Source organism: Arvicola amphibius, chromosome 9 (assembly GCF_903992535.2).
Source record: "Arvicola amphibius chromosome 9, mArvAmp1.2, whole genome shotgun sequence".
In the NCBI taxonomy this organism is placed as follows: Eukaryota; Metazoa; Chordata; class Mammalia; order Rodentia; family Cricetidae; genus Arvicola; species Arvicola amphibius.
The window spans coordinates 77,544,069-77,571,510 of NC_052055.2; the positions used below are offsets into that span (position 1 = coordinate 77,544,069).

The 27,442-nt window shown below is 45.5% G+C and overlaps 1 protein-coding gene across 3 annotated transcripts; it reads left to right on the forward strand.

Moving 5' to 3' along the window:
• Tfap2b (transcription factor AP-2 beta) lies at positions 1 to 26,972 on the forward strand. 3 transcript variants are annotated; one of them, XM_038343206.1, is made up of 8 exons: positions 1 to 81; positions 4,588 to 5,046; positions 9,732 to 9,792; positions 17,014 to 17,233; positions 19,087 to 19,205; positions 21,372 to 21,513; positions 24,351 to 24,607; positions 26,950 to 26,972. In XM_038343206.1, the coding sequence occupies exons 1-8, from the start codon at positions 1 to 3 to the stop codon at positions 26,970 to 26,972; spliced, it is 1,362 nt and encodes a 453-aa protein (XP_038199134.1). The 3 variants fall into 3 exon arrangements, with proteins under 3 accessions (XP_038199134.1, XP_038199133.1, XP_038199136.1); XM_038343205.1 differs by lacking the exon at positions 26,950 to 26,972 and having other exon boundaries at positions 24,351 to 24,648; XM_038343208.1 differs by lacking the exons at positions 1 to 81; positions 26,950 to 26,972 and adding an exon at positions 3,315 to 3,341 and having other exon boundaries at positions 24,351 to 24,648.
• Positions 26,973 to 27,442: the final 470 nt, after the last annotated feature.

Here is a 27,442-nt window from a genome sequence, read left to right on the forward strand (position 1 = left end):
ATGCACTCACCTCCTAGAGACCAGGCTGCCATCATGCTCTGGAAACTCGTGGAGAATGTCAAGTACGAAGACATCTATGAGGTGAGCGGACACCCCCAGATGCATTTTAGAGCTTCGTACATAGAAAACTGGAGCTTCTTGACACCCCAGTTGACATATTTTTAAGCTATTTCCTAGCAGATTTCGGGCCGGGTTTCTGAGGTTTCTTTAAGTTTTCTAAGGCTGCCTCTAGTAGACTTTGCTCTTCTGACGGGGACTTTTAAGGTTGGAATCTGGCAACTTTAATTTTGGAGCTATTTTTCTTTTCTTCTTTTTCTTTCTCTCCGGTTCTCTCCTCCCCCTTATAGGCTCTGGTGGGGAACGTGGAACCACTGAATTTAAGTAGACAGAGAAAAGAATTCTCCCCTCATTTTGAGTTCGGGAGAGAAGCGGGTTTTCAAGCTTCACTCCAACTCGGGCTTTGGATTTAAAAAAAAAATAAATTTTCTGAAATCGGTAACTAACGGATCCAGGTATAGGGTAAACATCTAGGGCAAGAGGGGAAAGAATGGATGTACGAAAAGACAGAGTACAGTACGGGGAGAGGGCACGGTTTGCTATTTTTGTTTTCTTGTGTTTTGCTTCTTTGCGGGTCAGTGGGTCCAAGCAGAGATGGCAGCCGCCAGCGTGTGGGCATTTTTTAACGAAGTCTGCCTACACTTCGTGCACCCGGCTACCAGTGCCCAGGAGAGCGCGCCCCTCCTGGGCTTCGACCTCCTCCTCCCCGGACTCCACCGTTCGCTTCTGGAGTCCGCGTCGAGCGAGGTTGTCGCGTCGCCGGGCGCCCCTGCAGCTCACTGGAGAGGCAAGGAGGCAGGGGCCGGGACGGATGCAGGAGGAAATGCCACAGTCCCGGACCTGGGGAGATCCCCCAGTTAAGCTAAAGAGAAAGAGGAAAGGGAAGTAAGACTCAAAGTGGACGTCGAGGGAGGGAAGAACGGTTCTGGAGCATCGGAGTAAAGCTTTCCCGAAATCCGAAAATGAAAAGAAAGCGAAAGGGAGTTAGCGAAGCAGGGAGGCAGAAGCGGGAGACTACCAGGAAAAGTTGGAGAGCAGAAGGCAGAGGCGATGAAACCCGATTCCCTGGCACCGGCAGCACTGGGCTGGACCACAGGACGGAGGTGGGCAACTCATGCTCACGAACCGTCAGGAAAGAAACCGGGGCCCTGAGCCGGGAGCCCCGTGGGGACTAGGAACAACAGCTCGGCAGCGTTTGGCCTTGCCCAACTAAGAGGAGTCTGGAAGCAGTCGCCAGCTTCTTCCCCATCCCGCTGACCGGGTCCGCCCGAGTGACCGGGACTCCTTAGGGAACCGGGAAAAAGCGCCTCGAGTCAGTGTCTAGTGTGTCCCAGTCCCACCATTTCGAAGACCTCGTTTGAAGGTCAATGAGAAAGTGAGAGAGAACGAGAAAAACAGAGAGGGGGAAAAAAGAAGGAAAGGAAGAGAAAGAAAATGAGGAGATAGAGAGAGGGGAGGAGAGGAGAGGAGAGGAGAGGAGAGGAGAGGAGAGGAGAGGAGAGGAGAGGAGAGGAGAGGAGAGGAGAGGAGAGGAGAGGAGAGGAGAGGAGAGGAGAGGAGAAGATAGGAGAGGAGAAGATAGGAGAGGAGAAGATAGGAGAGGAGAGAGAGATTCTTTCTCCGGGTGACTCCAGGTTTCGTCTCCCCTTTATAGTTGTGTACTGACTGTACCGAGGGGCCATATCGGCCCGACCTGGCAGGGTTTGCTTTGCTCTGGCCTGCCTTTCTTTCCTAACAGGCGGGATTATGCTAGTCCAGGTCGCTAAACTCTTCTAAAGAACAGATCAGCCACGGTAAACGTGCCGCTGTTGGAGCTGGGGCAGCCGTGGAAGTAGCTCTGGGTATAGGCAGAGGAATTAAAGTAATCAGAGGGATGCTGGTTCCTTGCTTATGAAAAATAAACGACTAAGTGGAAAAGGAGGGGGAGACGGGAAGGAGCGGGGTAGAGTAAAAGTGGGAAGGAAGAGGAGAAAGGGGAGGGAGAGAAGAGAGGAGAGGGGGTGAGGGAGAGAAAAGGAGGGAGGGTGAGGGAACGACGAAAACGGGGTAGGAGAGGAAGGAGAGGAGAGAAAACTGAGGGGAGGGAGGAGAGAGTGCATTACTCTAGGCTGCCTAAATTTTCAGCTGAAAAGCCGGGAGAACCCACACAAGGCGTGGTGGAAGGAGCCTATTTCAGTCTGGGCTACAGTTGAAGTTTAACCGAATCGGCAGTCAGGCCAGTTGAACGGGTTCCTGAAACATCCCAAAAGATTTTCTCTTACTCCTGGCTTTGCCTGGAAAGGATACGTTTAGTGTGCTTGAAGAGACCGATTGCATATATTTTAAATTTCGGTTAAAAAAAAAATGCAGGCTGTAAACACCGAAAAGGAAAAGGCAACAGCACTGTGTTCAACACCGCCCCCATTTCTCCTAGGTCTTAGGGGGGGGAAAAGCTAAATCTACATTCAGAAAAAGTCTGTGTGTAGCTCTCAGTAAACAAACAGGCCCATCTATTTACTTTTCTTTTCCCTCCAGATGACCAGGCAAAGCCTTTCTAGTTTGCGTTCTCATCTGCACACCAAGCACTTAGGGCCACCTCCTCCCTGTTGGGAAAGTCTCCCTCTGTATACCAGAACACCTACATTCTCTGGGAGCCCCCCAGTACTGCTCCCCCACACTGCCGAATCCAAAGAGAGGAGGTTGCCTGACGAGAGCGAGCGTCCCAGCTCAGTTAATTGAAGTTCTGCCTCTTTCCTGCTAAACTTTTCCCCCAGTCTGCCTCCGCCAGCCCCCTCGTCTGATTACATCTAGTAATTCTCCACTGAATGAACGTCATTTACAATAGTGGAGGAGCTCTGAGCTCGCTGCTGCTTCACGCTCCATTTGCCCTCCATTCTCCCTTTAAAGTACTCGTGTAATATTAATAGTCATGAATATCAATTATTATGAGGCGGTGTAGGCAAGCGGAGGGAGGAAGGGGCGCCCGAGCAGTCTGAGCCCAGCTTCGGGTGGAAGAGGACTGTTTCTGGAGCCCCAAAGAACCCGCAGAAGAAAAGAGGCCAAAAAGACGGTGAGAGACAGATGAACAGCTCTGCTTGTCTGTGACAGGCACCTCCAATCTTCTTGGAGGGGGATTTTTTTTTTTTTTTTTTTTGGATGGCTTGCCCTGGAAACACCTCAAGCTCAGCTCCTGTGTCCAGCTTGCTTCTCTGCTGGACTTTTTGATTTTTGAAATTTCATTGTTTGATTTTGAGCAGTAACCAGGCTTTTTTTTCCAGATGTTAGTCCACACCTATTCATCCATGGTGAGTTCGGATTCCCGTTGTACCAGAAGTGCATGCCTTCTCCTCTCACTGTCTCTCTGTCTCTGCATCTGTGTGTTTGTCTCCCTCTGTCTCTCTGTCTTCCTTTGAGTGCCTTTGGCTTGGTAATTTAGCACCATAATTGGACGAGGCTGCAGCTGCTTCCCTCTGCATTGTGTGTTCCTTGTCTGAGAGTCAGCTGGGAGGGGGTGAGGCTGAGCCGAAAAACTTTTTATTTGTCAAGGCAGTTTGGAAATTTAGGTGGCTGCTTCTACAGAAAGGACCAGGGGGACTTTTACCACAAAGGATGGGGAGAAACTTAAAGTGTCCTGCACTTCCTCCTCCTCGCACTTGGCTTCCACCCGGGAGAGGAGGGGGAAAAAAAGATGTGGGGGTTATCTCTTCACTTTCCAACTTCAGTTCCTTATTTTAACACCCTGAGTATAATAGCATGCGATATGGCGAGCAAGCTCAGAAATAACTCCTGCAAACCACAACTCAATTTAACATGGGCTTAGGGTGTGATTGCAGAGGAGATCCGTTTCAATCAAACTCTAAGTTATTTAATTCCTCTTGGGGAGGGAGGGGTGGCTGGAAGCTCTGATCAGGCAGATGCCTCACCGCTCTGGGAATCTCCTGCTTGTGTGAGCCCCGGGGCCTGCCAGCTACCTGCCTGTGAAGGCAGAAGTGGGTTTTTTTTTTTTTTTTTTTTTTCAACCAGAGCAGTACCACAGCTATTGGAAAGGTTTGCTTGGTGGACTTTGGATTTCTTGAAGAGGTGGGAGCAAGAAACACTTAGGAGAGCAAGCACCACCCTTGGGTCCTACATTCTTAACTCAAGGCTTTGAGCTATCTCCACACCGTTCCTTCTCTCCTCTCCCTTTTGCCTGCTTTGCTCTCTCCAAAGATGGCTCTTAGGCCTGGTAGTGGGTGAACTTCCGATTTCTGTTGTAGTTAAGTCCCCTGAAGCTTCCCGGGTGGGACTGTTGACATTTTACCATGTGGCCCTGAGTCAGCTTGGGTCTCAGGTTTAGCCTCTTGCTTCCCTTCCCTTATCCGGGGAAAGTTGTACAGAAACCGAACTCTCTCCTCTATCCTCCTCTCTCTTCTCCTCCTCCTCTCCTATCCCTCTCCTCTCTCTCTCTCTCTCTCTCCTCTCCTCTCCTCTCCTCTCCTCTCTCTCTCTCTCTCTCTCCCTCCCTCCTTCTTCTCCTTCTCCTTCTCCTCCTTCTCTCTTCTCTACTCCCAGGACCGGCACGATGGCGTCCCAAGCCATAGCTCGAGACTCTCTCAGCTGGGCTCTGTGTCCCAAGGCCCTTACTCGAGCGCCCCGCCGCTGTCCCACACGCCATCATCGGACTTCCAGCCACCCTACTTCCCACCCCCCTACCAGCCACTACCCTACCACCAGAGTCAAGACCCCTACTCCCACGTCAACGACCCCTACTCCCTGAACCCTCTCCATCAGCCCCAGCAGCATCCCTGGGGGCAGCGACAGCGCCAAGAAGTGGGTTCAGAAGCCGGCTCTCTACTGCCCCAGCCCCGGGCAGCCTTGCCCCAGCTTTCGGGCCTTGATCCCCGAAGGGACTACCACTCTGTCCGGCGGCCAGACGTGCTGCTACATTCGGCACACCACGGCCTGGACGCCGGCATGGGCGACAGCCTCTCGTTGCACGGTCTTGGGCATCCCGGCATGGAAGATGTGCAGGTAATTCCGAACAAACAAAAACAAACATAAAAGATAATAAAAGAAGAATGCGGGAGGGGAGGGCGGCCTGGTCTTCTGGGAGTGGGGGTGGGGGTTGTCATCTTTAGAACCGGACAGACCGGACAGGACAAAAGTGTGTATTTGAGTGTGTGACTAGGAGGTGGCAGTTGTGAATGACAGGACGGCTGGAAATTAAATCTTGAAGGAGGAAATACGTTCGTGATAGTTTACAGTCATTGCCGTCAAGGCGAATGTTTTCATCTTGACTCAGCTACTGGACATGTGCATTCTCTGTTGCTTTGTGTGAAGAAGTTGGCACTAGGTTTACCCCAGAGTGAGCCTGTCCCGGTGGCTTCGTTGGCTAAAATGCTGGCTGTCTAGAGAACAGAGTTCTAAGCAAGAAGGCTCAAGGGCCCCTGAAGACTCCAGGTGTTCTCCCCTTTTGCAAAGCCTGCTAAGAACTACGTCGCTTTGGAGAGGGTGGTTAGCTGTGTTTGTTTAAGACCCTTTTGCTTTGAATTTCCAAAAGCTTCAGAGCCCTTCTCTCCAGAATTCTAGAGCCGGCACCTGACAATGGGATTTTTGCCGGAACAAGCTCAGAAAGTTGCGACTGGGTTCTGGGAGTCCTTAAGGACTGTTAGCATGTTTGGAACTATCATCTGAAGGCCACTTAATTGACTGTAAAGCAGTGTTTCCCACCTTCCCCTTCAGCCCTCTCCTGACACTTGTCACCCCTCCCCAATACTACTGTCCCCTCTGAAGAGCCAGCATGTGTTTACTTCTTAAAACAAAAGGTTCAGAACAAACCCCTTACCCACCGGGTATCCCATCTGCAGCCTACACAATGGAGGCCAACTTGGATGAGAAACCTTGGCTTAACTAAACAAAGAAACATCAAAGAAAAGATTCCTAAATACTGTCAGCGTGATTCTGAACAGTTCTGCTTCACACACACTCTCCCCCAATTTAAAGGGTCTCCAGAAAAGATAAATATTGTCGTAAGGCATTTAATTGATGTTTGGATCTTATTGGCATAGTTAAATTTGTTATGCATCATTGTAGACTTATTTCTGAGGCAAAGAAAAAAGTGAAACGGGAAAGAGAAGGTAGCCAAGTCCTTCCTCTTCACTTTGCTGTGAATATGTATGTATGTATTTATGTATGTATGTATGTATACATATACGCATATGTATAGTCAAAATGTGGTAACAGAATCAAACAGCATCTCTGTGTGGTCTGTGATGGTTCATTGTTTCAGAGAAACCTTGTTATTAAAAAGGAAGAAACCACCTGGTCTGTGGCTGGATTCACCCACAGTACCACAACTGATGGTTTTTGTTGGTTTTACTGAGCTGTGCCTGTCTGGAAGTATTGCTCATTTTAGAATACCATGTAAGAAAAGAAATATTGAATTGTTTTTTTTTAATGCTTTGGAGTAATAGGCATGGGGGAGTTTTTAAATTAACCTTTCTGAGTATGGTTCAAAGTGCTGGATAATGAAGGTAGATCAACCTCACACCCCCATTACCCTGGGGATGCTAGCATCACCCACTATACTATACATCCCCATTACTGTAACTGTGGATGAGAACACAACCTACTACCACTACCCTGCAGGCCAAGGGACTCAGGCAACTGGACCCTGAAATATCTCTCCAAAATGGGAGAAGGGGAATTCTTTGGTTTTAGAATGCTTTCTTTGAGTCAGAACTTTAAAGGGTTTTGAGTGTCTCGCAAAATGCAAAGGGAGGGGACAAACAAGGTCAAGGGAAGTGCTTTTGGGGGAATAACATAGTTAAAGCAACTGGATAGATTCAAAGTGTTTAAGTGAGCCCAGCACCAGCCTGAGTTGGTGCAGTTTGCTCAGAGACGGTGGGGGTACAAAGTGCGCCTGACTCCCCTGTCCTTCCTCCAGCTGATAGCCTGGTACTGTGAAGAGGCCTGTGGGACCTTCACAACCCTAAGTATGAAAAGGATGGGGAAATACCGCCTATGCGAGTCTCGGTTGTGAACTAATTGTGTGAGGCTGGTCCCTCAGTGGCCCTGGTCCAGTGTGGTCCCAGTAGCAGGCCTCCTGAGTCTAGGGTAAAGGGAAAGGATGAGAAGGTTTGTGCTTTAGATGCAGAAATGCAGTAGATCAGCTTCCCCTCCCCCGGAAAAGGGTTTACTGCCAAGCTCAGGGTCTAGAGTGCAGAGGCTAAAAGTTATGGAAGCTGCCAGGTCTTCAGACACCAAGCAACAGACCCAAGGGGGTAACTAGACCCTTCTGGACCCCCGAGAAGTGAGAGCAGAGTAGTTTGGCCTGGTTCTCCATGTCATTTGTTCTGTCTCAAGGGTCTGGGATAAGTGCATTGAGGACACTGGAAGCCAGGGACCAGACAGAGCCAGAGGGCGCTACATGGGCCCTATGCACAGGTCCAGCATTGGGGGCATTTCATGTGACCTAAGGGCACACTCACAAGGCTGCCGCCCTGTGAGAGAAAAGAGGGGGAGCTAATTAACCAAATGCTTCTAATATTTTTTTAAATGAAACTATAAAACCCTGTCAATTTCTATTTCAATTTACTCACAGGGGCTATTAAACTAGCAGATCGCTGTCTGGGTTCCGGGTATGCTACATTTCACCCATTGGGAAGGGGGGCAGTGTTAAAAACTCAGGGGGAAATGACTACAGAAAAAATGAACGAGGGGACATCTAGTTGTGGATTTGTTTAGTTGCCGTGTGGGCGTTCTTCACAGCTTGGCTCTCTAACCTCCCATCACCTCTACCACCCATGAGTATCAACATGTAAAGCTTTTAAGTGAACCCTGCACACACACACACACACACACACACACACACACACACACACACACTACACTATGCTCAAACACACCCTTGTGTCTTAAAGCAATCCCTGGTATCACTTTTAACTAAAGAAGTCTAGTAATTATGAGTCTGAGTTGTTTTTCTGCGCTTCCGCATGCAGTCCTAATTAAATCTTTACGATCCTCCCTGTGACGATTAAGCGCCAGCATGCTGCGTGAATATCCTGTACAAAAACCCAGCAGGCGGCCGTAATTAGATAGAAAATCAGACAAGAGCCTTCTCATTAACTACCACAACTACCCCACGTCGCTGATGAGGCGTAGATACATATTTGAGCACCAACATGAGCGAGAGGTGTGGGGGCTTATGGGTCCAGGACCGTATGTGATGACTTTTGCTCCCACAAACACAGGCAACTATTTCTGTCCTGCCTGGATGGAGCCGGAGCCATTGGCAACAGACTCACGAGTTTAGAAAAGGGCGATGTGAGTGTGACCGTGCCTGTGTGTGTGACAGCGTTCCCAGCAAACTTATGAACAAGTTTCATGAAATATTTTTAAGGCGACTCTTCACTATTAAGGTGTGTATGGAGATCTACAATGTAGGAAACAGTTCAGAAGAAGAAACGCCCCACCCTTAGCTTTCTACGAGCAGCAATGTGTCTAGTAAAAATGAAAAGAAAGAAATGAGCATACCCTTCCCCCACCCGCTGGCTAGTCCTTCTCTCTTCTCAGGTCACACTTGCTCAGTTGCAGCAGGCTTTTTTTTTTTCTTGTGATGGACACACACCCTGTTCAAGGAAGCATCCTGAATGGGTAGGAAGTGCTGGGGAAACACCTCATTCCCAAGATCTTCTTTTTACACTTATTTACAGATTGGGTGACAAATTGGTCCAGACTTAAGTTCCAAAGGATCAAGGGAAGCAGTCGTGGGATTCGGAAAGACAGTGGGTATTGTCTTTGGAAGTGGGGAGGGTGGAATCTTTGCTTTTTGACACCCTGCAATGCACAGCTAGAAGGCCGGTTCCCAGGCATCCTGACAGCTAGGAACTCACTCCAACAACTATTCTCTCAGAAGTGCTGCCAATTCTGAGCTGAAACTTCCCCTCACTGGGATGAAAATGAAGATTGATATTGCTTGTGATTACCAAGGTGTTGACTAGAAGGATCCAGTTCTTTTGACTGCATGTGTATCTGTGTGCCTGTATCTATAGTTACTGCCTTCCTAACAGGTGTGCACCTTGCTGGGCGGCTTCACCAGCATGGTGGGAGGGTGTGTATGGACTATGCAGGGACTGTCATCTTCTACCAAGAAGCTCAGAGCTCACAGAAACACAGAAACGTGTGTGTGGACTGCAGTGGGTGTGAGGTCCCGGAGGGTTTTGTATTGCTGTTTGCATTCCATTCCAAATTGCTCAGACTTTAATTAAAATCCCATAATGTAAACTGTTATGTATTTGTAAAAATGGCTCTGGGGTTAAATACACTGGGATAGAAGGAAAAACCGAAATTGCTCTTAACTTATATTGGTGAAAAATCTTTCAGTTGTTGCCAGCTTTTCACAGTTCATATGGGCAAGTAATCTAAAAGTTTATATGCCTGTGTGATATCTGTGTTTCAGATAATAACAAAACCAACACTGCATCCCAGCTGTCCCTCATATGTTCTGCTTTCCTTTTTTTCCTACTGAGAGAATTTACCATTTCAGTGAATTTCATTTCTATGTCGATTTGGAGATAATAAGGATAATAATAAAACCTCCTTTGTGAATTAATATAGATGGAAATAATAGAAACTCCCGTTTAGAATGACATGATTTATGTATGCAATTCTTTAATATCCAGTCAATTTGAATGGTGATGTTTTTATCTTCACAGTCAGTTGAAGATGCCAATAACAGCGGCATGAACCTATTGGACCAGTCAGTCATTAAAAAAGGTATGGAATTTTCCTTCCAAAAGTAAGCAAAGATTTCAATGGCTTTATGCTGAGCTTTCACTTTGGGGGTATTCGTCATTTTATATCACAAAACAATGTCTGTTGTAATCAGTTTAATGACTATCAGACTAGGTAAAAGGGTATGCTGGGAAAAAAGGAAATGGGACCAAGCAGAATGGAAACTCAGTTAGAAACCAGGATTGGAGAAATAGAGCTATATTGACAATTGCCATTTATTTTCATAATACATCAGGTAGCCATTCTAAATGCATCTTATATGTCTGAGCCATTACGATGTGTAGAAACAGCTGGGAAGCACTGGTTTCAAAAATGTTCTATTGTTACTTGGTTGATAACTGGATTTAGCTATGTTAAAGTCTGTGCCATGGGGGTCGCTTTCCCCCCTTGTTGTTTTTGGTTTGATATTTTTTTTTTTTGGTGGTAATTTTGGTACCAGTTCTCTATGTCTTATGAGTTGTTTCTTTTTTATTATTATTATTTTTAATTGTGCCAAATGCTTTGCTAAATATGCTCCCCCTGAGAGGCTGAGACAGACTATGCATGCATCTAGATCTTCCTGCATACGCACTCATGATTGACTGTGGCATCACCCCATACTGTTAAAGGGCATGTGATATTAACAAATGTTTGCAGTCTCTTGTACAGCTGTAAGCAAAATAATTAACTAATTAAACTAATTAAGTGTAATTACAATAACTCATTTCAGGCGTATTGCAGCTGCTTAATTTTTTTCCCCTGCTCTTCTCTGACAGTCACTGAGAGAATGTCTGACGATTAGAGTAGCTGCTTCAAGGCCTGAATGTCACTCGCGAGCCACAAATTTAAGAGTTCGAATGCGTACACAGTGAGGTCTTTAATTATCATACGGATTGGTATTGGAAAACACAGCTTTAATGACTATAGTCCTTTCTTATTGAGGTTAGAGGGAGATGGTCCTTATGTTTGGAGTCAACAGTCCCCAACTTCAGTCATTTATGATTCACTTGAGCCACTTAACACTCACAAAAATAATTAAAGAAAACGATAATTTAGAAAGCAATCCATCCAGCCTCAAATTGGAGTAGTAGTTGGCAGCTTGTGGAGTAAGGATCCCAAAAAGGTTAAGAGGATGCTGAATTTTCTCCCTCTAGAAAGTCATGGATATGTAGCTTTGTGAGGTACACAGGGAAAACAGTAGCTGAGTGATGCCTTTTGGTTTTGGAGTGATTTTTAAAATAGGCTTTAAAATGTTGCCCATTATTTCTCCATCTCTTCGTTAGGCAATGCCACCTTCAGCTGGTACTCTCAGGGTGTGAGCTCGGGCTGGCAGTCAGGCAGACGGCTCACTTTCTCTGGTTCCTCTGCAGTCTTCCCTTTTGGTTAATTGCTGGTTGATTGGGGTGGGTGAGGGAGGAGCTTTCCAGTTCCCTTTTGTCATTGTTATTTTAATTCCCCCTCCCTTTCCGTGGAAAGCTAGAACAGCTTAGCTCAGGGTTCAGTATCCTAGCAACATCAATTTGCTGGCAGAGGGACATGCCCAGCAGATGACCAATCAGAAATGTTATTAATAGTCAGGCCAATAAAAATATTTGGAACTTAGCTTGCCCAGCAAAATGGGATTCACAATTTTCTTAGATGTGGGAAGCATTGGTTGCAGTGTTTAAATATGTTTGCCAGAGAAACATGAATATTTATGCATGAGGTTGTTTCCAGAGATAAAGGAGACCGGTGACTGAAGTTGCTTGCTCTGTTTTTCTGAGACTGCTGCATGTTTTACCCCAAAGCTTTTAAAAAAGCATTCACGGCTTAAAACACTAAGGTAACCACCCTACTCATGTTAATTGATTTGGGGTGAGTAGTATAAATACGATACGAACGTTAGGTTGGTTCTATTATTTGATACTTGAAATGTTTGCTTTATTACACGAAGAAGAGATCCTAATATCACATTTTTATCTTTTTAAAGCCATGGGCAAAAAATGAACAAATGTTTGATTTATTTTTCTAACTCACCAGGAACCACTTAAAATAAAGTTATGGGTTCATTAGCTCCTCCCCAGCCTCTCATCTCTCGTCTTTGCATAGTCTCATCCCCATGAGGGATGCTTCAGTGAGATTAATTCTGTGGAGAGGTGAGAAAGTTTCCTGAACTGAATATTCTAAATTTCAGCAACTAGCAGGGGACTTGGTTGCTTAATTTATTTTCTAATGGGCATTTAGACAGTTTTTAGAAAATTCTGCTTCATTAGTAAAAGGCCAGAAACTGGTCTACATTTACACATCTTTGCTCCTATGTTTATTGAGCCTAACAACCTAGGCATAAAAGATGTATTTATCTATCTTTGTGTCTTTCTGGCCAGTTGTGTCATGGCCACTCCTAAAATTTAATCCATCTAATTTTTCTTCCCTGTTGACATCACCTCATACATTATAGACTCCCTCTCTTGTTATGTTTGCTGTGTGGGCTTAGCTGACATTTCTGAAGTAATTTAGTTAAGAGGAAATGAGTTGTTCCCAGTAGAGAGAGCAAACGAGTGGAGTGAAGGTAGCCAGCGTGATAAATGGCTCTTTCATTTGAAGATCTCCAGAGCTCGTTTACGGCTAATTTTCTGTATTGGCCCCCTTTGAGCTATTAATGCAATCGGCAGAGACCGTGGCCCCTCTCTTCTTAGCTGCCCCATTAGAGCTCCCATTAAGCTGCCGAATCTCAACTCTGTGGCAGGAGTTGGGGAGGGGGGAGTAATGAAAGGTGCTTTTTAAACTCTCCTAATCTAAACCGGCAGAGGGTGGTTAATACGATTTGAAGGGGGCTGGTCAATGAGCAATCAATAAAGTAATAATGAGAAAGATTCGGTACATTAACAGTCTAAAAATCCAACGAGACATTAAAAAATCATTCTGAACTCTCAGTTCCATTAAGATTAGGAATTTGGGTGGGGAGGGGTGGGGGGAGTGCCCAGCTAACATAAATGATCATTGCCATCTTCTTATGGCTTAACTTAAAGGACTTACCTAGGCTTGAAGAAAGGGGACTTGGAATCAGCGACCAACATGCAATCTGTTTGACACATTAGACAGCAGAAAAGATGTCAGAATTTCTTGGAAAGGTTATTGAGGCTTGAGTCCAAGGTTCAAATTCTGTGTCTGTGGGCCATTTTTGTTGGTCTTATGGATATCCTGTTGGGTTACTTTTAGTTCAACCTCCACTCTCTCCCATGTTTTCTTCATTAGTTCTGGTCCCTTCCCCACACAAATACTTTGGTGTGGGTTTTCTTGGAGAGGAGGAATATAAAATTGCCAAATCTCAATTCTAGCAGACTCCTTTGAGATTCTACCTTATTGCCTAGAAGGAACACCTCATCGAGAGTCTGAGCCCAGGAAAGTTGTGTTTCCTCTCAAGAACTTCAGTTTTTTTTTTGAGAGAGAGAGAGAGAGAGAGAGAGAGAGAGAGAGAGAGAGAGTGAGAAAGAGGAGGAAAGAGAGACCAGAGAGAGGGAATAGAGAGAAGAGGAGAGAGAGTGAGGAGAGAGAGAGAGAGAGAGAGAGAGAGAGAGAGAGAGAAGGGAGGATCAGAAGTCATAGAATTCCAAAACTGGAAAGGTCAGACAAGGCATTCCTTTCCATTGCCCCAAGTGTGGGAATGTGCAAGTGCACAGACTGAGAAGATAAATGACTTTCTCAAGGTCGGATGGCACTCTAAAAACACTATGAGATCCATTCAGATTTCAGGATCTCAGATTCTGCCATTAAGGAATGCCAACATTGGATATTGGGGAGTGTGTGTGTGTGTGTGTGTGTGTGTGTCTTCTCGCCACAATTTTGGTGCCACCTGTATACACCTGCTGAACTTGTTAAATAAAATGTACACAAGAAGGAGACTTAAGAGGATGCAAATTTGACCAGTAGTTTCCAGATCATGAGAAGTGATTTTACTTTTAGGGTACTTGATCCCCTGGTTGCTTCCCAATGTAGCTCTCAAAGTTGTCAGTTTTTTTTTTTTTCCTGAGGGGGACACACACCTTTAATGTGTGAGGCAGGTTCATTTCTTCCCCTCTTTCTAATACAGGTCTTCCCAAATACAGTTTCTCCAATTCGCAATTTCACCCTGAAGTTGCTTTAAAAAAAAGAGAGAGAGAGAGAAATTAAGTACTAGCCCACTAATCTCTATATAGTCTAGTACTGAACAAGACTTCCTCTAATTTCCCTTCCTTTTCCTTAAAACTTCACTCACAGCAAAGAGATACTAATCCATTCATGATATTTTTCTTTTCTGGAATAATTCATGGGAAAAGGAAAGGAGAGAGAGAGAGAGAGAGAGAGAGAGAGAGAGAGAGAGAGAGAGAGAGAGAGAGATCGATCTAGACCTTACCATCAAACTAGGAGGTGAAGAGAGGGAATACCCACTTTCTAATGTTTGCACAGAAAATTGTAAACATGCGCAGGACCTAAAGCTTCATGCTGAGTCTTTCTATGCTCCATTTCCTTAGCATTTCCTGCTGTCGCTCTAAACCTGTCTCAGGCATCTCTGGGCTCCCTGAGCAGGAATAGTGTGCTCATTTACTAACAAATCAACTGGGCCCTGTTGCTTTCTGGGTTTATTGATAAGCTGGAGAAGAGCAGAAGGGGAAAGATGGAGGGAATAAAAAACAGGGTTAATCAGCGGAGCTAAGCAGGTGTGAGGGACAAGGGGAAGGTGAGATGTGCTGGAAGCTATCGGGAAGGAAAGCCAGGAAGAGAAATATATAGGGTGTGGTCTAAGAAATCCATGCTGAGCTGGGGTTGGGGCGTGATTTGGTGTTAAAACCTGAGGATAGAATGTAAGAACATGATTTTGATAGAAAATGGAAACATAATTGAAAACACTTCTGTTCACCTTGTGAGCTCTTATTTCTTCATGGGGGTGGCGATCTCCCTAAGGTGTATGTGTGCCACATAAGCAGATGTGCACATTTATGTATGTATATATATATACATATATATATATACATATATATGCAGAGAGGTACAGTCCAGGGGAGGGAGTCCCTGACTGTCTTTCAGGGAAACAGCTCCTATCAGCTGACTTGGGCAATCAGCAATAGGACAGTTAAAGAACTGGGTATAATGTCTTCCTGAAGGCCTAAGTTTTCAAGAAATTTGGTATCCGGGAAATAGAAAACCAGGGAAAGTACTGTGTAAGAGATACTGGTCATTGTGCATAACATCAGCTGTTGGTTTACTGGACTTGTTTTGTTACGAAAATATTCTAAGCAATGTCAAAGATAAAAATGCTGCCAAGTATCAAAGGTGAGACCTTTGACATAATTTATTGCTATAGTTCTCTTGTTAAAACTTCAAAAGCCTATCTACTTTTAGGAGAAGCTTTTCCCAAACTGATGTCCTACCACTGAGCACCAGTATAAGATTGTATATGATGACTCGAATATGAATCTGAAATATAGGCATCAGGAATGCTATGAGAATAGATTAAAATATAGGTGCATGCTGTGTACAAAAATCAAGTGGCAGAATGACTCCATCCCAATCACCCAATTACAAAGAGACTTATGAATTCTAAGGGTCACTCAGGTTTGATGAAAACACTTTGACATTTTGCTGCTTTATTCTCAAATGGGAAGCAGTCCCTAGAGAAACTATGAGGAGGGTGTCCAGAAAATCAAAACTGCTTTGGCCCTTGCCCCTCCACCCCATGACAGCGCAGAAGATGAACTGTATTCTAACCTTATTCCTCCAACTAGACCAGGTCTTGGGCATCCACAACAGGTCCGGAAATTCCAATGTGTTTATCAAGAAGTGTCAAAGGGAGTGCTTTAGTGTCTAAATCCACTCCCTTAAGGAAGCTGCTTTTCACAAGGTTTTGGGATACACCAAATTAAATTAATAAGCACCTAACTTTTGGAACTCTCTCAATAACCATGGGGTCTGAATGCTGAAATCTGTGACGTAAAAAGTCAACTGAAAGAGAAACACAGCCTTCTCTACCTGTCCCGCAGAAGAGAAGTTAGACATCTTTTCTCATAAAATCCTAGACCTCATGTGGTAGCATGCCTCTTTTCAGCCCAGATTTATAGAGTGTGACGTGGACGTGATTAGACAAGCGGGGCAGGTTACCTTTCTTTCGATACTAGATATATGTTTCCATGAATTCTCCTTATAAGAAAGGAGCTTGGAAGAAGTAGTACAAATCAGGAGAAGTCCAAAGGGCACGCCTGCCAGGACAGTGTTCCCCAGCCTTCCACCTGGCTCAGCCTCTTCCTGACATGCAGATGACACGGGAAACACAATTAAGCCTAAATACAGGCTGAATGCACCAGGGTAGCAGTGGCAACCAGCTGTCAGCTCTTATTAGCTGCTGCATAAAACATACCTGGAGTGTGGTTTGTTATCAATTACTTGCTGAAACAAAATAACCGGGGCAAAGCAAGACCGCCACCGCTCACACGAATTACAGTGATTGGTTGATTGATCAGGGCACCTGTTGTAAATCATCACTACTCAAACAATCACGGGCCGGTGCTTTAATTTGTAAACAATATTCATGTCGCTGCTGAATTGCTCTCACTGGAGATGAGCATTTGGGTACGTTTCTAAATGAATCTCGCTGTGGTTTTTATGCCAGGGTAAAAATAGGTTACATTATCACGGGAAAAGCAGCTCTTTGCCCACCTCCCCTCCCCACCCCCATCTTTAGTGATGGCCACAGGTGTGGGTCCAGTCAGAAAGGAGGAATTGCTATAAAGATCACGGACATTAAAATTTGATCTCAGAGAACGGCGAAATTAATCTTCACTCTCAAGTACCTAATGAGACAGTGTTATCCTGGGAGGCCTGATGAGGAAACTGAGATCAGGAGTCTGCGAAGTATCCAAGGTCACACTAGAAGCAGGCGACCGAATAGGCTTTGCCTGGATTCACGCGTGATTCAAGGTCGAGGTTGCGTGTTTCCCTGATACGTGTGGTGAACAGGGCTATGGCAAGCGACACTCATGTGAACTGTCATCTGGGGTAAGTTTCCACAGGAATGGTGACATTTGGGTCAGTTCCCAGCCCTGGGAAGGCAATGCAGCTGGGAACAACTGGAGTAGCTGACTCCCCCCCTCTACAGTTTCCACTTGGTGGCTGCCACGTGGCCTTCCCAGATGCCTCGTCCTATCAGTCAGGAGGGTTGAAGCTCAGTCACCTTTACGGCAACATTTTCCCCCTCTCTCCATCTCTCCCTAGTTCCTGTCCCTCCCAAATCTGTCACTTCTCTAATGATGAATAAAGATGGCTTCTTGGGAGGAATGTCAGTCAACACCGGCGAGGTATTTTGCTCAGTTCCAGGCCGTTTATCTCTGCTCAGCTCAACTTCAAAATACAAAGTGACCGTGGGAGAAGTTCAGAGACGGCTCTCGCCCCCTGAATGCCTCAACGCGTCTCTCCTTGGCGGCGTCCTCAGAAGGTAAAACAAAATAAAATAAACAACAACAACAAACCAACCACACACACACACACACACACACACACACACACACACACACACACACACACACACGGGGAGAAGGGTGCTGTGGAAACCGAGGGAGAAAGTCCGATGCAGTTGCCTAGCAACCCGGAATCTAAGCCCAGCTCTGTGTGACGCCACTGGAAAGCTGTCGAAGCTACTAGCGGGGTGAACAGCCTTCCAAGAGCTAAGTTCTCAAACGCAAGCCCCACCCATCGCAGACCTATTTGCGCATGCGCAGCCCTGCTAGCTAATTTAGCGTTAGAAACCTTTCACTTTCTCGCCAGAGCGAAACTCCCAACTAAGTGAGTTCATATCTGGGGCATTAGCCTGAGTTCAAACCTGAACCTATCTTCCCCATCTCACCTGAAACAGAAAAGGCGGTTTTCATCACGCTTTCCGTACACTCTCCCTTTCCCTGGTTTAAAAATACAGATGGAGAGTGGCTAAGTGGGTCTCCTGATCAATGAACTAGTATACTGTGCTTCCCATTTTGTAAAACCCTTTTCTACTCAGTGACCCTTCCTGCAATAGCATCACATCTCACAACATTAATACTCTTTGTAATGAAAAGTAGTCATTTCCTGGGGGCCATGCCATTGCTCTCCAAAACTGCAACCCATGGATAGGCTCCTGGTGAAAGTAGAGAAAGAAATGGTTATTGTGCCAACATCTGGACCCTCGGCACTGCCCCGGGTTAAGTGACTTTGTATGAGACAGAACTTTCTGAAGTCAACCTGCTTCACATGTTCACTATCCCGTTCTTTCCTAAAAGTGACTGGTTGAGAAGCACAGCAACATGCTTCATGCTTGGTAATCACTTTCCTTTTCTTTTTATTCAGCCCTTAGAGGACATGGGAGCCTAGAGGGAAGCTAATGCTGTTGTTGTGACCCATAATGGTCTTACTGTGAATCTGCTTCCGCTGTCCTTGCTTATTTTCAAGTTAGTCTTTTCAGTTCAGAGTCAGGATGATAGTTGTTTATCATCATCATCATCATCATCATCATCATCATTGATTTTTGAGACAAGGTTTCTCTGGCAGTCCTAGAATCAAGAACTCACTCTGTAGACCAGGCTAACCTGGAACTCAGAGATGTGCCTGTCTTAGCCTCCCAAGTGCTGGGTGTGTACCAGCATACCCCAGCTTCCAGAGTGGGGATGTTTTACTTCAATTCCTGAACATGAGTGTATAAAATTTATGAATTGAGATAGTGAAGACAAAATGTTTATCATATTAGCAAACTCAAAAGTGTTGGTATTGTTGCTATCGTAACAAACATTACATGATTACCAACGTCAATCCTCTCTCCTCTTCTAAAATGTCTCCATTATGCTGTTGGGTTTTGGTTCCTCCTTTAGAAGTCTACCTGTTTCTGGAAACCAGCCCTTTCTTTTTTCTTTCTTTCTTTCCTCTTTTCTTTTCTTTTCTTTTTTTTTTTTTTAAAGCTTGCCTGGATTCTGCTCTCCTCACCGTCTCCATGGCCAGTGGATCTCTGCATGCTTATGAACAATATTTACTTTTTCTGCACCTATTACTCTACATTCTAATCATTCCCATCTGGTATCCCCCCCCCACACACACACACAAGATTTTTTTTTTTTTTAGAAAGACTTACTTTCTATGCTCAGTATTGCAGGAATTAAGCAAGCCTCAGCAAACTCTTAGCGAATAACTGAAAGGAAGGGGTGCAGCAGTGCTAACCTCAAGTTAAAACCCCTTCAAGCTCCACTGGGCTCTAGATTGCTAAGTCTAAACTTTGTTTCAGGAACACTCTGAGGTTAATCAGAATGTTAATTCTTGCAATTGCAGAGCCAAATCGAAAAATGGGGGGAGATCCTTGAGAGAAAGGCTAGAAAAAATCGGTTTGAATTTACCTGCGGGCAGGCGCAAAGCAGCAAATGTCACCTTACTCACCTCCCTGGTGGAAGGTAAGCAAGACTCGGAGCCATTTCGCCAAGTAGCTGAGCTTAACTGTCGGCTGGAGGCTGACATTTTGCATGCTTCATGATTAACTGGAAATCATTGTGATTGCTGTGCCCTCATGAGTTGGATGTCAAGGGATTGCAGGAAAGACGATCAGAGGTCTTTTTACTTAGAGGAGGCTAGCAGTGGCAGGGAAGCGAAAACAAGGGATATAAAAGTTCCTGTGCTCCAAACAGGGATCAGGCCCAATCTCCAAGTCAGAGAAAGGGTCATTTCCCTGGCCATAGTGGCTGAAGCATCCTCAGCTTGAGCTCCTGTTATAATATCTCTGTGAGCTGCAAAAGTGTTTGCTGATAAGAACCTGGTGAGGGGAAAGGCACTTGCTTTCAACCCTGACCACCTGGCATCCACCCCCAGGTCCCACAAGATGGGAGGAGGTCTTCCCTGGTTTCCCTCCCACCTCTACACTCTCACCCCCCAAGAAATGTAATAAAAATTAAAAGACATAAGAAAACATGTAGAGTTCATGAATCTTAATGGCTATTGTAAAACTCATGACCATTCCAGGTTTCTGTCACCCAACTTGTAGGACTTAAAGAGATATTGAGACCTTAGTAAGTCCAGAAATGCTTACGAGAAAACCGAGGGGCGACGGGGGGTGGGGTGGGGTGGGGGAGAGGCGCTAGGAGAAAGTATCGAGAGGCAAGTTGAATCTTCAAGGCAAATTCATTGGTTGTGAGTTAAATGGCCACAATTTTACTAAGAAACTTCTCATTTGCACGTCAGTTTGGGTTTTCAGTTGAAATCTATGGCCAGTAATAATTAAGATCATCTATGCTGCCTAGAGGACCGACTGCTGGTGAATGAGTAGAGGGGGCAACAAGAAACACAGCCAAGGGGACAACGTGGAAGGTGGTGGATAATTTTCTCTGGAGTCTTCCTGTGTCCTGTTTCTGTTTGTTTGTTTCTCGTCCTTATTTTAGTAGGTGTGATATTAGGGCTCTTGTAGGGAATTGGTTCTTGCAGGATATCACCTTATGTTATCAAAACAATGGCCATGAAGTGCTCAAAGAGTTGCAGGCACCACATAGCACCATCTTTAAGGCCAAGGGTTTTTGGCTCAAACTCTACCACTAGAGGCCTTAAGTCACCACATTTTTAAATCCCACTTGTTAGTGGTTGACTCTTCTCTGCCTGTGAATATCCCATTTTGCTTTTAGGGAATCATTAATATCACAATCCCCATTTTCGAAACAGTCCAGGTGATCTTAACATGAGATAGATACTTTGATATGGAAAGGGAAGAAACTGGAAATCACACCAAAATGATAATGTTTGGTGCACAGTTTTTGGTACTATGAATCCTTGTAAGCATTATGCTTGAAGTCTTTTGTTATTATGATATCACTAAAAGCGAGTCACATTCCCTCAAAATAATGTATCTGTGAGATAATTCAACATCCCCCCTCTTTTTTTTTCTGTGTTTGTGATCTTTCCTCAATCCCCAAGGCTGTGCCCTAAGAGGTAGTAGTGCTTTATTGCAAAGGGTCTTCCTCCTAAGCTCCAGAAGGCCTAGTGTGCCCTGGTGCCTGCAGTTATGTATTTGTGCAGGAACAGGTTTTGAAAGAGGAAGAGGATGACAGCAAGCTCTGAAAGAGAAAAACCTGGAGACAGGCAGAAAAGTGCAGGGTGAATTGGAGACTGAATAATTATTTTGCTGCTGAATAGAAATACTCTTCAAGCACATGTCACATGCAGTTATTAATATTCAGCAAAGTTTATATGCATGGATTTGTTTATGCATGTTAGTTATAAATATGAGACACTTTGCCTAATAGAATTGTAGGAAGATGGTGCCACTTCCACATTTCATTTTAAAAAGGTATAACTGGTGCTTTAAATAGAACTTGCCAAATGTCTAGATTCAACTATAAGGTGGCTCATGAGCCCCTGCCCCCAAGTGCGTGAGTTTCAGGAGGACCCCTGCGTCTCTCGAGGGGGAGGGGTGGAGTGCAGTGTCTGTCTAGAGCCTGGTGTAGGCAGAGGCTGATGAGTAAGGCTTGTCCTTTTCTCTTTAATTGTACTTTATCGGTCTTGGGTTTGAGTGTGTTCTGTATCTGTCCTAAGGTGTTCATGACCTGGGTGTTGACGCTCTGCTGCTCTCCTCATAGGGGAAGCTGTTCACTTAGCTCGGGACTTTGGGTATATTTGCGAAACAGAGTTTCCTGCTAAAGCCGTGTCCGAGTATTTGAACAGACAGCACACGGACCCCAGTGACCTGCACTCCAGAAAGAATATGCTTCTGGCCACCAAGTGAGTTCCCAGGTCCTTGGGCCCTGCTCCTGGGCTCCCTCCCTGACCCAACTCCACTAAGGAAACTGTGAAGCGGGGAGCTGTGCAGCCTCTCTGGTTTAGGTTCAAAGTGCCTTGTCAGGAAGGGTGCCTGTGCGTGTGCGTGTGCGTGTGCGTCTGTGTTGATGAGGAAATCTTGAGGGTTAAGGCTTGTCCCAGTCCCGGTATACAAAGAGAAAGCAGAAAGCAGGTTTTTAACTGTTTCCTCCTGACACCAGGAGTGTCAGGTAGATTTCCCCCAATCTCTTCCCAGACCCCTAGGAGAATATTTCTGTCTGGGCTTTGCAGTGGTCTCCCTTGCCATCAGGAGGACAGCCATGTGTGTTCGCTCAGGGTGTCTATATGTCACCCACGTGTGCCCGTCTCTACCCACAGCTCTAATTACTCCATTTCCAACGTTGCTGTTTGTCATCTTCCACGGACTTGTAAAATTTACTACAGCTCCAGAGGGGAAAACAGTAAATCTCTGGCTAAATTTAGGTCTAGAGCTCATTTGAACATTTACAGTGGGTTTTCTATTTATTTGATTTACTCCTGTCTTTGGCTTCGGTGTCATATTGTTGGTGTTTTATGACCAGCTCAGGCCTGCAGTGGGCGGCACTGCGTGCAGCAGCACGTTTCTCTCGCAGGCGCGGTCTAAACAGCAGCGCTCATTTATTTAGCGTTCCAGGACGCGGTTTGTTCCGTTGACAGCGTAATTTAAAGAAATATATGGAAGGCTGAAAAATCATTTGCTCAAATTTGTCCAGATGTTTTTGAGACGTGATTGGAATTTGATTGTCCCTTTCCGCAGGGTCAAAAAATATTAATGTCCCAGAAGTTTAATTGCTTACAGAGCCTGGTTTGGGCTGTGTAGATTTTAAATCCTCGACTCTTAAAACATTTGTTCTCCGCACTACAAAATTTCTTTTTTCGGCACTTTGGAAATGAGTACAAACTTAAGGAACGACTTTAATCATCTTTCCCAATGATCAAAACCTGGCACATGCCCTCGTTTTTAGAAGGATTTCTGCTAATGGGCCATCTAGCCATGTAATAGTATTTTGTTCGTGAGTATATGCTCTTACCCTCTTGCTCAGGGACCTGCGAGTCAGGACCAGCTGTATTTTATAAATGAAACAGTGAACTTTAGGGAAAAAACAAACAAACAAACAAACAACAACAAAGCCTAACAGGTCTGAAGCAGGTAACAAGATCCAAAGAACCTCCTAGTTTCCTAAAGGGGTGGTTTGGCACCTCCCACCCACCCACCCACCAGGAAGCCTTAGGATTTTTTTAAGGCCACTACTTTGTAGCCTAGGGTGTCAGAACCACCTTGGGAGCTTTTCCACTTTATTTGTGTCTGGACCCAGATGGAAGGGAGGTGTTTCAGAGCCTGGAGCTGTGCACGTGAAACTCACTGAGGCCAGCCCTATTGGGTGAGCAAAGTCACTTGCTGTGGGGATCTGTGGATGTGTTCTGAATGAAGACCTTAGAGGGTAGGCAGAGCCTCTATCAGTGCTCTCTATCCCCTGCTCCAAGCCTGCCTTGAGAATGTCTGTCAATCTTTCCGTAGCTGTCAGTGGATGGAAAAGGGATTCCCTATTAGGTTTATTGACGGCCCTGGGCAACATAGCAGCACCCTGGGGAAGGGTGTCCCAAGGGTCTTTCAAACACAGAAATCTGCCCTGTTTACCTGATAGTTAGGCCTTCGTGTCCTATCAACCATTTCTGGGCTGTCTGAGTCCACTATGATATATAGGTCTGCTTCTCTTGACATCCCACAGAACCACAGGCTGGGCGAAGGCAGGTGGTCAAGAGAAGTATGCCAATCTGAGAATGGCTTTGGCTTCTGGGATGCCAGGCTTCAGCTTGCCAGCAGAGCCAAGCTATTTGACCTTCAGGGCTAAATGCCTCCCGTCCATTTCCTATATTAAAACTCTCTCAAATAAGCACAGTCCATAGTCAGGCGCACAGGGTTCCTAAGGCAAGGAGATTTCTCTAAATTGTAGGTGCCTTGAGGAAATAAAAACCTAGAAACCTTCAACAAATAAAAATCTACCCTCCCTTGTGTTTTAACCATCTACCTTTAAATTTTATTTAAACTATGCAGAAATCTTTTTATATTGACAACAATCTTGTTACACAAAGATTTTTAGAAACTTATATTTGCAAAAAAAAAAAAAGGTGGGACACTTTTTTTTAAAGAAGTGAAGAGATAGCTGTCTTCCAAAATGCTGCAGGTAAAGGGGTTTTGCTTCGAATGGAATCAGCATTCTCTTCTAGAATAAACAGGTTTTTGCCCTGGGCCATGCAAAGTTCCAGCAATCTGCTTCGGTGTCAGGGACAGGCTTATGGCTGAGGGCTTTTAAATATTTCAGGTTTTTTTTTTTTTTTGTGTGTGTGTGTGTGTGTGTGTGTGTGTGTGTGTGTGTGTGTGTGTGTGTGGCACGAGCGCCCTAAAGGTTGGAAAGGCAAGGAGGGGAAATAATTAAAGGAAATGTCACGTATCAGCCAAAAATTATTGACTATTCGAAATCAAAAGCCAAAATGCCTAGCGAATTTCCTAAAGCAGAATACAGGTGGTCCGGGAAGGGAGAGGGAAGGCATGAGGGTGGTGGAAGGGGTGCATTCCTCTCACCGGGTCCCTTGCAGAGCCAACTGCTGGGTCGAGGGAGCGCTCTAGGGAAAGAAACAGCCGAATCTCCTAAATCAGCCTTGCTGCCCACAGACCCAAGGCCTCTGGGCTTGTGTGAGAGTACGCCTGGGTTTCAGGACTCTGAGGGTGTTTTTTTCTCTTCCTCCCTCACCATCCGCAGGCAACTTTGTAAAGAGTTCACGGATCTGCTGGCGCAGGACCGGACACCGATCGGGAACAGCCGGCCCAGCCCCATCCTGGAGCCGGGCATCCAAAGCTGCCTCACGCACTTCAGTCTCATCACGCACGGCTTCGGCGCCCCGGCCATTTGCGCTGCGCTCACGGCCCTGCAGAACTATCTCACCGAAGCGCTCAAAGGCATGGACAAGATGTTCTTGAACAACACCACTAACAGGCACACGTCTGGGGAAGGCCCAGGTAGTAAAACTGGCGACAAGGAGGAAAAACACAGGAAATGAAAAAAAAAAATTAAAGAGAAGGAAAATGTTTTAAATACAAAAGGAAAACAGAAAAAAATAATTTTAGCTTTAACATATTGGATTGGCTTTGGAAGAATTATATTAGGTAGAATACACATACAATCAAAATTTAAAAAAAAAGAAAGTTAAGTAACTTTAAAAAAATAAACTGAGGCATCAACGGAGCGACAAACTGGCTCTCGGTGTCTATTTCAAGATACACATGGAGACAACCGTCCGGATTTTCCACTTCGGTTCTTTCGAGTTTAGTAATACAGATAATAAAAGAAAACTATGAACCCCCCCCTTTTGGAAAATAAACATGAGACTAAACGTGAGAACACGCTAACTTATTGGAAGAAAATTGGAGAAACGTTGGTGTCAATGCTTTGAGAGCTGGTTGACTGAGACGCACGAACTTTTAAATTTTTAATTTTTTTTAAAGGAAACTCTCGCAGTCCGCGCGCTCCTCCTCACCCTTCTTAAGGCTGCTTCCCTCCCCCCCCCCCCCCAACATTCGGTTCCGGGAATCTGCTGGGGGATCCCCGCTGTGATTATTTCTTTGGCAGTCGTGTTAGTCCTTTTGGTGTCCAGACCTCGCCTCGTTCCTAACTCCCCCGTGCCTAACTCCCCACCCCACCCCTCCGGGTGTTTAATTAGGGAGGCGTGGAGGGGGTGGGGGTGGCGCGGGGGGGGGGGTGGGGGTGGGGAGAAGGCCCTAGCTTTTGATCCGGTCTTGAGAGTCGAGACTCCCGCGGCAGAGGAAACCAGACCGATAAGTTGATTCATCATGGTTCCTTTCAGAAAACGTTACTAGTTCCCAGACTTGCCAGCACCTGTTCACAGAGAATATCACATTCGTTATACTTGTGTCATCTAGAAGTAGAGTTTAAAAAGAAAGAAAGAAAACAAAACACGAATACTTTGATTAGTATGTAATTCCTTCGGAGGGGTATGTACCATTTCATTTTCTTCTGTTTCCCAAAGCTTTACCCGCATGGTTTATGAGCTTCTTCAAAGAAGACTTGGGCTTCCTACACAATCTATAAGGTACTGAGAAAAAAAAAAATCCGATCCTTTTAAAGTCAAAGCCTGTGTGTCAGAATTGGGCAGGTTCACTTCTTTAAAGAAGCTCAAAGGAAATCATCTAGGAAGTGGCCAGCTTGGAGGGTGGGGGGCAGCGTTGAGTCTTCTTGCCTACACACTTCAACACAGGAATTCCCTCAGGGGTGGGTCACTGCAGAATGCCTTTTAAGGGAGTAAGCTTTCTTGGGAACCTGTATTCTAACAGTATTGTCTTCGCTGAAAAACGAACTGCATTTTCTTGGGTTCTTTGGGGAGGGGGGATCGTTGTTCTAATGGAGAAAGAAGCAGCTATACGGATGTATTTGGGGAAGACAGTCTACAAATGACCGTGAGCTTTCTGAATAAAAGTGTTCCTTCTCAGACATACATTTATTTTGGCACAAAATGCACAACACCCACCACCACACCAACCACCACCACAGACACCACCATCACCACCACCACCCCAAACACCACCACCACGCAAAGTGAAAGAAAGAGCTTGTGTTTCAGCCTCAAATTTTTGTCTGGATATACTTGGAATATTCCCAGTCAATGAGGACACAAGCATTTAATGTATCTTACTTCTCTCACCCCAACTTTTCACCCATATGATATCTTAGCATTACCAGGAAATAAGTCTGCACTTTTAGCAAGAGCAGTGAAATCCTCCGAGCATTTGGCTGGTGAGATAGGTACACACTCGTTTAGTGTGGGTAAACTTGTTTCTTTTTCAACAGCCTAGGCCGGATCTTTGCAAAATCCATTGGGATAAAAGCTCCGTTATTTTCTGTGATTTACAGATAGTTCTCCCCACCCCAAATGTCCTGGACAGCCACTTTCCCCATCCCTCTCCAATCCACCTTAAAGCAAGGGAAGGAGGCTCGAGTTTTAGGGACCTTCTGAGAGCTTGGCTCAGAAGGTTTTGTTTGAGGGAAAGGAAAGTCTCTCAGTGGGTTTTAGGTTAGTGAGAAACAAATGAGGTCAGACAACATACCATCTCCTATTTCTAGCTGCTTCTCTGTCCTGTGAGTTTTCAGGACACAGTCCTAGACAAGCCGAAAGGAGTATAGAGGGCAGGGCAAAAGACATTGTGTGAACTATAGACTCTAATCTTTCCCCAGTTTAGAAGCCGGCCCCCTTTGTCCGAGGGCCTGATGCTTGCCTTAGTTGAATTCTGATTGCACAAGGCCAGCAGAAAACACACTGAAAAAACATCGTCTCCTTTCCTTGCAGGGCAACGCGCCCCACGCGTGTGACACCGAGAGACGCGATGGATGCGCCTTGCTCTTACTACTGTGCGGGTCCCGGGAACATGGGGGCCACTGGAGCCCAGTGGTGTTGAGGACATAGAATCAGCAGCTGCTGGGGTCGCCAGTCACACGGGCCCATCCTGCTCTCGGTCTCACCCTAAGGGCTAAGGCAACCGAGAAAGGCCAGTCCCTGAGTAGGTAAAGGGTCGGTGCCCCACTGGCTGCTGCGGGGGAGGGGAGGAGGTCCCAGAGATCCATAAAGTCCTTTTGCCACTAACAGCCACTTCGGGTCTCACTCTAGAGACATTGTGGCCTGGAAAATTTCACAGAATTTGAAACTTCCCCGTGTTCTTTTCTGCCAGGAAGGAAACTGATCTGTACCCTCCCTCTCCTGAAGTGTGGGCACGAAATAAGAACTGTCATATTTGGGTAGGTAGGCTCTCTTAGATGCCCAGTTCTGTGTGAGCATCTGGGAA

What these genes read in the sequence shown, in the direction of transcription:
- Tfap2b (XM_038343205.1), top strand. Translation starts at nt 1, where the DNA reads ATGCACTCACCTCCTAGAGACCAGGCTGCCATCATGCTCTGGAAACTC. An exon ending in CCGGCATGGAAGATGTGCAG is followed by an intron (nt 5,047 to 9,731) that starts GTAATTCCGAAC and finishes TTATCTTCACAG; the next exon opens with TCAGTTGAAGATGCCAATAA. An exon ending in CCAGTCAGTCATTAAAAAAG is followed by an intron (nt 9,793 to 17,013) that starts GTATGGAATTTT and finishes ATCTCTCCCTAG; the next exon opens with TTCCTGTCCCTCCCAAATCT.